At 35.7% G+C, this 12888-nt stretch overlaps 1 protein-coding gene across 1 annotated transcript; it reads right to left on the bottom strand.

Moving 5' to 3' along the window:
- Positions 1–5846: 5846 nt before the first annotated feature.
- Positions 5847–6465, bottom strand: LOC122055172 (uncharacterized mitochondrial protein AtMg00810-like). The gene is made up of 2 exons (XM_042616554.1): positions 6375–6465; positions 5847–6313 (listed from the first exon to the last, which is right to left on the bottom strand). The coding sequence occupies exons 1-2, from the start codon at positions 6463–6465 to the stop codon at positions 5847–5849; spliced, it is 558 nt and encodes a 185-aa protein (XP_042472488.1).
- Positions 6466–12888: the final 6423 nt, after the last annotated feature.

Genomic DNA, 12888 nt, shown 5'->3' on the forward strand with positions numbered 1-12888 from the left:
AATTTAAACTAAATAAATGTATTTAGGAAAAATAATAACACAAAAGTAGATAATTAATTCGGAAATAAGTTTATATAAATTTTTTTAGATTTTAAATGAATCGTTTTAGATTTTACGGGATGAATGAAATAGAAGGAAAGCCTATTTTTAATACTCTATTTAAAGGAGCAAATGTTGAATTTCTAAAATCAATTAAATCTTTAAATGATTAAAATCTAGGTTTTTGGTTATTAAACAATAGGTTTAATTAAAGCATCGGGCGGCCTTCCTCTCACACGTGCATGTGGGCTCGTGACGTCATACACTCGACTGCTGTCGTCGTCGCCATCATGCCGATCAACAACAACCTCCACTGTCCTATGGTCGACCTCCAATAGCCACACTCTCACTCCTTCTCCCTCCTAGCGGGCCAACAATCGTGCTTCTCTCGACAACCGAGAGTCGCCTACGGCCGAGGCTTGTCGCCGCTGCCCTCGTCACGCCAATAATAAGACGATCTCTTTCCTAGCGCCTACATTCCTCTTCCCCGCCACGAACCACCTTCTCGGTCGGTTGCTCTAATTTCCGAAGGTGAGCCGCTGTGTGAGAACGTTGGTGACGCGCACCTCCGCTGATGCCGCATCTCCCCGACTTCAACAACTGCCATGTCACCGGCCATGCCGTCCTCTGCGCGACGCTTGCTACCGTAGGGGTACACAATAGTAAGTTTAATTGATTTAGGTTGTAATTATTTGATTAATGGGTTAATTAAATTATTAACTTGATTTGATCATCAATTAAGTTTAATGGATTGATTAATTGTGGATGGATTAGGTTGATGAATGTTGATTAATTGATTTGGTCATTACCGCTAATTAATTTATTTGGGTTATTATTTTAATTAATAGATTATTTAATTAGTTAAGAGGGATTAAATGATTATATTGATTAATAAATTAAGTAATAGGTTGATTAATTAATTAATAGAAATGATTAACATGTTAGAGACACTTAGATATTCTTTGTAACTTTATATGTAGATTCAAGTTTGAGACAAATCCCCACCTTGAGTTGAAGATAGTCAGCACGATCTACATATCAGGTGGGTAGATCCTATTTGTCTTTTTGAGAGCTTTGATTATAGTACATGATTGATTACTGTCATATTCTAATTAGGTCACAGTTACTCGCTTACCTTGTTCTATATTACCCTTGAGTTTGATACCTTATTATTTATCATTATATTTTAATCTATTATTGATAGCTATACCATCTTAGTTGTTATTCATGATTGAGTTTATATATATATATATATATGCATGATATTGTCTGACCATACTCTAGTTGTAAGTTTATGTTCGTGCATTTATAACATAGTTATATACTTAGGTTTGTGCCTATAGGGTATTGATATTATATGTAGTATAGTTGTATACTTATGAGGGTATATATATTAGTGAGATTGTGTTGACCTATACTTGATGGAAATCACTCCCTAGTAGAGAGGTAGCATATTCCTTTAGACTTTTCCCTTCGGATCAACCCCTAGGATTACTTGATCTTGACTTTGTTGTTTATTATATGTGTGATGATAACATGGAATTAGTTGCGACATTAATACTAGATGACTAGTATTCTCTCGATGAGATTGAGTGACTAGTATTTTGCGGACTTGATTGTCTATTTTCTACCTATATATTAGTAGGATTATATCGTATTATAGAATACCGAGTATCCTAGTAGACTCTTACTTGTTATATTGGCTCATGCCTATATATTAGTAAGATTATACCTTAGTGTAGTATTTTGAGTATCCTATTAGACCTTTGGTTGTTATATCCTGTCGACCATTATCTCTCATTCGTGATTGAAAGAGTCGTCAGCGACCAATAGTATATATTGTAGACTATTGTCTTCCATTAGTGGTTGAGAGAGACGTCAGCAACTGTTAGTATATCCTGTCGACCATTGTCTCCCATTATGGTTGAGAGAGTCGCAGCGATCATGATGTATATATCTAGACTACTCATGGGATCCATTTACAGTAGAGCGTTTCTCTCACAGACAAAGACCCTGATATTTTAGACTGTCCACGAGACCATCCGTGATAGAGCGTTTCTCCCACAGTTTGTCTTGCTCATTTGTATTTCTTGTGGTAGAATGATTACTCCTATGTAAGATGACTGATTTTTGTTACTTGCATGTGTACACGATTATAATGTGCTGGATCTATATATACCCCCGATTTAACGGTCTTACCTCGAGACACAGGTTAGTAAATGAGTATGTAGTTAGTTATGCTTAGTTAGTGGTTGTTTATATTGACTCTCTTACTGTTATAGTAAGTATTTCACCTGAGACTACATCCTTTGATCTCCTGATGATATATTATTCGTGTACTATATTATTTTACCCACTGAGTTATTGTACTCACTACCATTTACTTTTCCTTTGATTTTCAGATTAGCAGATAGAGGTGTTGTGTCACTTAGATGTCCTGATTGTCAGTCTCGCTTAAGTTGGATTTATGTTGAGTTGTTTTGTTTATTGTTTCTATTGCTTATGGTTATAGTTTCTTTTTGTTCTGGATTTTTGAGTGTGTTCACATGTACATGCATACATATGCGCATTATTATTTTTAGCTTGTTGTGTTGTCTTTAAATGATTCAATATCAATTATTTCATATATTGTCACTAAGGGTACCGTCCATTTTGGAGGACAAGTATACCCTCAAGGTGTGATAGAACCTCTCAACCCCACCACCTAATATTCTTTTTTGACATCTTATATCACGGAAGACAGAGAATATTTTGCATGCAAGATGTGCATTAGAAGTTTCTTCTCTACTAAACGCAGAGATTGCAGATCTATTTTAGGAAGGGTGTCAGAATATCTTTAAGGTCTGTTCTTTTTTAGAAATGTTTTCAGATTCGTGTATAAACAGCAACGTTATAAAAAAGAGTCTCCCTCTACAGGCGCAGGTATGCAATGTTACGTAATTTTACATGCTCATAGCTACTATTCATATTCACTTTATTGTTCATTGCTCTCGATCCAGTCGTTGACTTGAGCGTCGGAGTACTTGCACAAAGGATCTCTTTCCTAGCCCAATTGCTAACGTTCTTTTTGACATGCAGGATCACTCAGAGTCATCTTTTTTGATAATAAAAAGTCTTCATTTGATATGAACACCAAAATTATCTTTCGCAACATTGTCAAACAATATCACAATAAGTGTACCATAAACTTTAATCCTTTAAAGTTTTTACTTCTGATGGACCTGTTCATCATTAGTGGATCATTTAATTTGCATGATTTTACTGGCACGTTCTATTATAATTACATGTTAGTCATCGATGAAGCTAAATCCTAGAACATCTTACTGAAACCATCTTAACATGGAAGGGGTGTCCCAGTCCTAAAAATTAAAGAACAGTGTTCCAATATTGGAGAATAGTTATGTAGATTATAGTTACACTTGATTTTTTATCTTAATTCAATTTTTCAAGTTAAGGTTATCCCCTGGACTGTGGAATGGCTTGCTTGCTCATGGTCTCTCTACCTGTTGATGTAATAATTAAAGCTCATTTTGTAAAATGCTTATGGCATTAATTTGTCCGTTAATTGTACTAAACTCCCCATGGAAAATTTTAACTTTATCTTCCGTCCATATATCACAAAATATTTGTTTCAATTTCTTAATTTATGCTAATTCCTCTGATTCACCATCTATACATAATTTTATATAATTATACCTAATTAAACTATATATATACACTCATTTTAAATAATTTATACTTAATAAAGTAGATTATGTATCTATATATACTACATATTCGTACTTACTTTTTGTATCTATATTTTTTTAGGTACCTAAAAACTTGTATGCATAAATAATATATTAAATTTGAGTTTAAATGATGTTAAATTTAGAAAGAATTATATTTTATTTTAGACAAATGATACTTTATTTTAGATTTTTTTTTTACCTATATTTTGTAACAATCGTTTAAAATGTATGTACATATGATAAATTAGGTGCATTAGTAAGGAGTAGGGAGTTAAAATAAATATTATTTATATAAGGATGGACGGCAAAGTTAAAATTTTACAGGGGATTTTAAGGTAATTTGCCCTTAATTTGTTTGCTTTTGATATGTATTGAACTTTTTCAGGTTCGCGTAAATTTGATAACAGAGAACAACTATCTTTTAAAATTCAGCAATTTATAAAAGGTACTTAAACTTTGAAAAATAGCACCCCCAATTTTTATATTTTTCAAAGTATACATCTATTTCCTAAAATACCTATATCCATATCAATGCAAAATTGTCACCAACTACCGTGCCTACTGACGGTCACATGGGTTACGTGGGATGCCCAATCAAGGCCTTGGGCCGCAAAATTAAGACTAAGCCACAATCAACTTCTTAGTTAAGAAATTATGACTAAGTAAACGGTTCGATATTATTTGATTCATTATTTCAAAAATTATGATTAAACTATGATCGACCTACCGGCTGTAAAATTGCATTCAAGAGTCTGACTTAACTTTTAGTTTCATGACTATGAGATGGGTTGTAGCTTAGCTGTTAATGTAAAACGTGAAAATACTCATGCCAAACGTCACGGTGAGATGAAGAGAATATTGAGCAGCTCCCTAAGTGGAAGAATTATTTATTATAGCCACGACTCAAATCCATAGCTATTGATACAAATTTACTACTTAGATATCAACTCAGTTACGACCTGGTAATTGTAACTTAGCTGTGATTTTACGGCTGGAGGTTGACTGTGGCTTGACCATGATTCTGCAATCGAAGGCTGCGATCAAGCATTGTGGCCGCCGATACCAGCTGTTAGCGGCAATTCGACACCGATATCTATAGTCAGTATTTATATGATTTTATAATATTTTTAAAAGAGAATACTATTTTGAAAAGAAAAAAAAATACGTCTTTCCATAAATATAAAAATTGGAATATTTTTTATAAGTTAAATTTACTGTTCCGCATAAATATAAAAATTGGAATATTTTTTATAAGTTAAATTTACTGTTCCGCAAGTTGCCGATAAAACATGCCTCCCGTTATTATAACTCCTAATTTTCAGGTGAAATAAATGGTAATTATAGAAATTGACGTTAAAGGAAAAATAGTCATTTTGATTTTGATAAATTTCAAAAGTGATTAAAAAAAATAAAAAGCATAAAATCTTATATAATTAATTATAAGAAAGAAATTAAATCCTAAATTGAAAAGATAAAAAAGTAAAAGATTAAATTATCCTCAAGACTATAAATAAATAATTCTAATAAATTATATATCTAATACCCCTCAAACTCACGATGCTATAATTAGAAGCATTGAGAATTTGTCGAATAAAAATCGAAAGTGTAAAGCGGAATGAGTCTTGGTAAACGCATCAACTATCTGCATTGAAGAAGGAACAAAAGGTAGTGTGATAGTGCCAAGTTGTAGATGATGACGAGTGAAATGACAATCTATTTCAATATGTTTCGTTCTCTCATGAAAAATTATATTGCGTACAATCTGAATAGCATTATGATTATCACAATGAAGAGCAGTAGATTTCTGAAGAAAAATTCTCATATCTACAAGCAACCAACGTAGCCAAACAATCTTACAAGTGGTGATAGTCATGGCACGATACTCAGTTTCTGTGGAGGATCTGGAAATAACATCTTGTTTCTTAGTTTTCCAAGAAATAAGAGAATCTCCAAGAAAAATACAGAAGTCGGCGGTCGACTACGATCCGTAAGGTCACCCGTCCAATCAGCATCAAAGTATGTACAAAGCTCTAACGAGAAAGTAGAAGAGAATAAGAGACTCTGAAACTGAGTTCCCTAAAGATACCGAAGAATGTGAAGAACAGCAACCCAATGAACTGTGGTCAATGCAATGACAAACTGACTAACCACATGCACAGTATACGCAATATCAGGACGAGTCACAGTGAGATAAACGAAGCTTTCCACAACTATACGATAAAGGTTAGGATCTTGCAAAGACGAATCATCTGATGGAGAATACCTAGCATTAGTCTCAAGGGGAGTATCAACTATCTTGTTGTCAGTGAGACATGCACACTCAAATAGATTAGCTATGTACTTTGACTGAGACAAGAGATAACTTTTAGGTGAAGAGGTGATCTCGATCCCTAGAAAATAGCGTAGTAAACCCAAGTCTTTCATAGCAAAACAACGAGCTAATTCAAACTTCAAATACTCAATTCCATCAAAAGTAATTATCATGTCATCCACGTATAAAGATAAAAGTATACTACTTGCACGTGTACTCTTGACAAATAAAGCTGAATCATGATTACTGAAATGAAAACCAAGCAGATAATCATTGTGGAGACCTTCGCAAACCAAGCACGTGGTGTTTGTTTGAGTCCATAGAGAGCTTTGCGAAGCCTACATCTTCACCAGATCGGTGAACAACTCCAGGAGGAGGCACCATATGCACTTCTTCTTAAAGATCACTATTCAAGAAAGCATTTTTGACATTCATCTGAGATATTTTCCATTGACGAATAGAGACAACGGTAACTAACTGACAAACAATGATCACTTTAGCAACAGGGGCAAAAGTTTCCTCATAATCCATGTCATACTCTTGAGAGTAACCTTTAGCAACAAGACGAGCTTTGTATCATTCGACAGAACCATCAGATTTAGTTTTGATCTTATAGACCCAACGAGAGGTACCAAATCCCAAGTATGAGTATGATGCAGAGCAGTTAATTTCTCGCCTATAGCATTCTTCCAAAAAGGATCACCGATAGCTTCTCTATAGGACAAAGGCTCAGAAAGATAATGAACAGAGGTAACAAAAGAAGTAAAGGAAATAGAATAATAAGAATAAGTAAAATCAGGTAATTTAGTAGACTTATGAGGATGTGTAGACCGACGAATAGAATTCTCCGCAATCTCTAGAGGCAATGGAACAGTCCCGGGAGGGGGAGGTAGAGGAGATGTCTCGAGAATGCCAGATTCAGTGAAGTCGTCATGTGGAAGAGTAGTCGTGGGGGAGGCTTCGTCGGTGTTAGTATTGAAGGGATCAATGCGATTTAGATCTGCATGAGTCATGTCATTTGGTAGAAGAGGTATGGAAAAGAAAGGACTATGCTCAAGAAATATAACATGACGAGAGACATACAATTTGTTACTGACTGGATAAAAACAACAATATTCCTTTTGACCAACACCATAACCATGGAAGACGCACAAAATAGACTTAGAGGACAACTTATCACGCTCAACGTGTGATCGGAGAACAAAACAGGTACAGCCAAAAACACATAAAGAGGAATAATCAGGAGCATGACCATATAGTTTTTGAAAAGGAGATAAACCTGAATTGTAAGAAGTTGGAATCCTATTAATTACATGAGTAGCAATAAGAATTGCTTCTCCCCAAAAGATACTAAGAACATCTGCAGACAATAAGAATGAATGAGCTATCTCAACAAGATGTCTATACTTTCTCTTTGCAACCCCATTCTGTTCAGGTGTTTCTCGACATGAGGTTTGATGTATAGTACCTTCTGATGCAAGTAAATGAAAAAAATTATTGAAAGTGTATTTGCCCCCCAAATTACAACGAAAACACTTGATAACTGTTGAATGTTGTTAACAAGAGCTTTAAAGTTATTGAAGATAGTACACTACAAGAAATTTTGGATTTAACCACACCTAATAGAAAATGGTTTTTTGAGAAATTGTTATCTTTTGCCATTTAACAACAATGTTATTGAAAATCGTTATTGTTCACCATAATTTTTTTTTAAATGCCAATGGATTTTTAAAAAATTATTGTCTAATATATGCCAAAGACAACGATTTTAAAAAGCTGTTGTCTTTTAGTTTTGCTTACATAATAATATACAACAATTTTATTAAACTGTTGTCTATTGAATGATGTTGAATCCCAAAAAACAACAATTTTTTTTAACTTCACGGAAAAAAAAAACTTACAAACAAAAATCAAAAACCCACTTCTCCGAGACTCTTCCATGAACAAAAACCTAGCTCCAACTCCTCCTTCGCAACTCCTCCATGAAAGACACTCCTCGTCGCTCTCCCCGCTTTGCTTGTAAAGTGTTAGTGCGTCGATAAGAAATTTGAGATTTAACCACACTCAATAGACAATAGTTTTTCAAAAAATTGTTGTCTTATTTCATTTAAGAATGATTTTATTGAAAACTATTGTTATTGGCCTTTTTTTTAAAGACAATGGTTTTTAAAAAATTGTTGTCATATGTATGCCAAAGATAACGATTTTTTAAAACCATTCCGTTGTCTCATCTATAAGAATCCAAGGACAACAACTTATTCCTCATGTCATCATATGCAACTTAAATGACAATCGTTGTTTATGTAATTTCAAACTATGTTTGCTTTACTTGCAACCGTTTGCTAGCCATATATTGGATGACCTTCATATCATCGTGTGCCTTGATAACTAGTATTTTGATATATTATTTTGACTCTTAGACTTAGCATTTTTTTTACCTTCTCGCATATTTAATTTTGTGTTTATATTATGTTGTGTGAGTAGGATCTATTTTTGGACTTAATTATAAATTTTTTACAAATTATGGAATTTAATCTCATGTTTTTTTATTATTTTGTAGGAAATTCAAAGAGTCATGAATTACAGCCTGATCAGATCGAATTTTGCTTGATTTAGAGATCAAACGGAGGAGATCAAGCTAAATCAATATGAACCGTTGATCCAGATCAATAAAGATCTTTCCCCCTTCATTCAGATCTAAGCTATCTCTAACCCTCCATCTAGATTTGAAACTATGTGGACCGTCATATCTAAAAAGGAAATCAATCTCAATTTAATCTCAAGAGATCCGAACCATTCATCTTAAGATTGGACGGTCAGATCTTCGGTTTATTCATCTCAAGTATGGATGTACTAGATTGAAATAGAGAAAATTCTCTCTTAAGCTCTCACGTGACGGTACAATGCTTCTATCTCTCGAGAGGATTGCGTTTCTTCTTCTAAGGTTAGGGATAACGACACATCCCACCTGTCGCCTTCTCCCCTTCTCCTTCCTCCTTCACCAACGGTCGATGGCCAACTCTACTCTATCCATCGGTGCCATCCGACCATCCTTAACCCCCATCTCCTCTCCCATCGACAACCTTCGTTTCATTCACATCCCTCAACTCACGGACAGAGGCCCTCACGCGGATAACTTCTCTTAGACTCACATCAGCCCCGACGCCATCTTCTCATTGCCTTCAGCCACTGCTGCTCCGTCCAGTCATCTTTCTGTTCGGGTTAGAAGAGGGAGATCCGCCCCAGCAGCCTCCATCCGAAGCCATTCTGATGTGTTGGGTTGTTTCCTTTCTTTAGAGTTGTTTTGCGTTGATTGTTAGTTATTTCTTTGAGTTGAGTTGATGTGTTTCAATTGTGTGTTGAATGGTTGTATTACTTGATGATCTCTAATGCTCAATTTGCACGTACTTTGCTTAGTTGCTCAATGCTTTGCACTGATTGTTAGTTATTTCTTTGAGTTGAGTTGATGTGTTCAATTGTGTGTTTAATGGTTGTATTACTTGATGATCTTTAATGCTCAATTTGCACGTACTTTGCTTAGTTTGCTTAATGCTCACCAAGTGCTCGTTGAAATGACCCAACTATCTTTGTCATCCTAGTTTTGCATTTTCTTAACTTAGATTCTTGCAATGCTTTGTTAATTGAATGTTTCATGGTTCTCTTATGTTTATATCTTCATTTAATTGCCATTAGTAAGGTTAAATTACGTTCCATGCTTAATTTCAATATTTGCTTACTTTATGTTTTTTTTAATTTCCTTACAATCATAGTTTAAGTTAGACTAGGTTTTCTTACTTGCATTGTCTTTCATTAATTAGGATTAGATTTCAAAATTCAAACTCCCCATTTTCATATCAAAAACCCCGAAAGCAATAATCAATCCTAAGAACTATCATCCTATCATTACATTCGTTGAAAGACGACTTGAATCATTTCTATACTGCATTAGTATAGTTAGAAGAGGTTCAGAACTTAAATTCTTTTGATATCATTTTACGGCACAAAAAGGAACTCTATCATGCCTCCTTTTTAGAGTATTTACATTTTTATGTTGTATTTCTTTGATGGTCAAGGTTAACAATTACATTACAAATGCTTGTATCCCGTGACATTTACTGCTTATTCATATATTTCCCAAGGAATGAATGACCCATGGTCAACATCTAGAATAAGCCCAACTGTGCCTTTGGTTAATAGCAGAATGCATGGATTTGGATATAGACATCCAGGTATGTTTATGGATGACAATTATCATCCTTGTGGCTATAATAATGATCATGAATTCAGTGAATTAAAAAAAGGACCAAGGAAAGTCTGCTCGAAGAATGAGAAGGCTGCTAGGCATGTTCCAATGATTTCTAGTGAGATTTAGAACCTATCTTCATTTCGGAATTATAACCCTAGAGTACCGCTAGACAAGGAACGGTACAACTAGCTAAACTTCTTGTTAGAACCCCAAGGTGTTTTGATGTGATCAAACAAGTTAAGTTAGATCCTGTTTTGTCTAACCCTTGTATTAAGTGTGCAGGAGCTTAAGAACACAGGAAGTCGAGCGGAAGATGCGGCTAACGAGAAAGATGGCATGGGGAGAGAGCCGACGGGCTCGGTGCGTCCAAGGGACAAGGTGGCCGCGGAAGAGTACACCGGTGGACGAGAAGAATGTACGCGACGTTCGAGGGACGAGAAATCGGGAAGGAATACTGCTTGAGGAAAAGGCCGAAACTTGGGTTCGGGTGAGCCCTATTCCGAATGGTCGAGATCACCCAAGCTAGCGGAGCCGGAGCGAAAAGACCCGGACCGAGATGAGCTGAACCGGAGAAGGAAAAAAGTCAATTCCTGTTGACTTTAGGGCTCTGGGCGCCCAGAACCCTTCCGGGCGCTCAGACCGAAGATGTTGACCAGATCGAGTCAAACTCGATCTGAATGTTGGGGGATAAAATTTTATCCCCCCAAGGCGCCCCGACCAGTGCTATAAATATAACACTGATCTGCACAGCTTATTCATTCAACTTGTAATCAATTTCTCTGTGCTTTACTTCTCTGTTTGTGCTGTCAACGTTGTAAGAGGCTACTCCACCCAGAGGAGATCATTAGATAGTGTGTCGTCTTTTCCTTGAATTAGCAATCCTCTGATTGCAAACCAAGTAAACCCTCTGTGTCTGATTTATGTAATTAGTCTCTTCTTTTTATGATTACAAGTGTTTGTTAATTAGTTGAAAATCCGAGAAAGGTTAGATCTATTTTTGTAGGGCAATTCACCCCTCTCCTCTTGTCGGCCTTTAAAGGGACCATCAAGTGGTATCAGAGCAAGGCGCTTCAGGAGGACTAATCGTCGATCGAAGCAACGAGATGGCCGGACCAAGCATTGTTCCACCAAAATTCGAAGGGGACTTCGCACACTGGAAGCGTTGTATGGAGGTATTCCTGAAAACTGATTTCGAAATTCGGTTAATTATAAAGTATGGCTTTATAGCTCCGACGAATTAGAATGGAGAAGAAAAAGAAGAAAGTCAATGGACAAAGAAGGAGCAGAGTGATTCCGTAGCGAACAACCGTGTGGAATATCACTTGCTGAGCGTATTACCGCCTCAAGAAGTCAACCGCATCGAAAGCTACTGGTCGGCCAAAGAACTCTGGGAGAAGTTCCTGGAGCTCCACGAAGGAACATCCAAAGCCAAGCTAGCAAAAAGAGACATCCTCCAGAACAGACTGACGAACATCTGTCTGGAAAAAGGTGAGAAGGTAGCCGATCTACACGCGAAGGTAAAGGAATTGATTACTGGTCTCGAGAACTTCGGTGAAACAGTAACAAACCGGGACACCATACGCTACGCGCTCAATGTGTTTCCTAGAACTCCAGAATGGACATCAATCGTCGACGCCTACTATATTTCAAAAGACCTGGAGGTAAGTACTTTAGAAGAATTGTTCTCTACCCTTGAATTACATGAAACCAGGTGTGTAGGGACAATAAAGGAATCAAGTCAGATGATCGCACTAAACACAACCAAGAAGGATGAACCTGAGTCAGATTCAGAAGAGGATCAGGAAGCATATATGGTAAGAAATTTAAAAAGTTTTTTAGATCTAATAAATTTAAAGAAATGTAGAATAAAAAGAATCCAAGAAATAGAAGAAGGATGCGTTGCTACTAGTGTCAAAAAGAAGGACATTTAAAAGAAGACTGCCCAGAACTAAAGAAGGACAAAGTCAAGATACCCAAGAAGCACAAGAATCTAAAAGCAACTTGGGACGATAGTTTATCATCTGAGTCTGAGATTTAAGAATATGTCGGGATAGCACTGATGGCAACCTATGAAGGGCAAAGTACATCAGAACCCAGCATCGATGAAGGGGGAGTGACTTCAGATGAAAGCAGTGAAGCAGGAGGAGATTCAGGCTTCAAGTCTAATATGGTAAAGTGAGGTATGTCTCTTACCCTCTGATCAACTTTATTTCGGTATTAAGGCTATGGCAAAATCCATGTTTAAGTTAGAAAGTAAAAATACTAAATTAAAAAATGAAAACTTAGAAATAAAAAGAACTTTAGCAAAATCTTGTCAAATAGAAGATTTTGATAAAATAAAGTCTAAAAATGATAAATTAAAAGAAAAAATAGAAAATTTGAAAAAGTCTACCTATTCAAATATTTCTGCTTTTAAAAATTATAGAGGATTAAACTGGTACTATAGGTTTCACCAAAGTCAAATCAGAAAAATATCAAAAGCCTATGTGCCTAGAAAATACTTGATTAACCCTGTAGGAAGGAACCTCTATTGGGTTCCAAAAACCTGTTTAATTTAAATT

Source organism: Zingiber officinale, chromosome 3B, assembly GCF_018446385.1.
Source record: "Zingiber officinale cultivar Zhangliang chromosome 3B, Zo_v1.1, whole genome shotgun sequence".
Taxonomy (NCBI): Eukaryota; Viridiplantae; Streptophyta; class Magnoliopsida; order Zingiberales; family Zingiberaceae; genus Zingiber; species Zingiber officinale.

Excerpts from the sequence above, each read along its gene's own strand:
- LOC122055172 (XM_042616554.1), bottom strand. The coding sequence starts at position 6,465 with ATGGTGCCTCCTCCTGGAGTTGTTCACCGATCTGGTGAAGATGTAGGC. Across the intron at positions 6,314-6,374 it reads AAACAAACACCACGTGCTTG|CTTTATTTGTCAAGAGTACA; the intron begins GTTTGCGAAGGT and ends ATCATGATTCAG.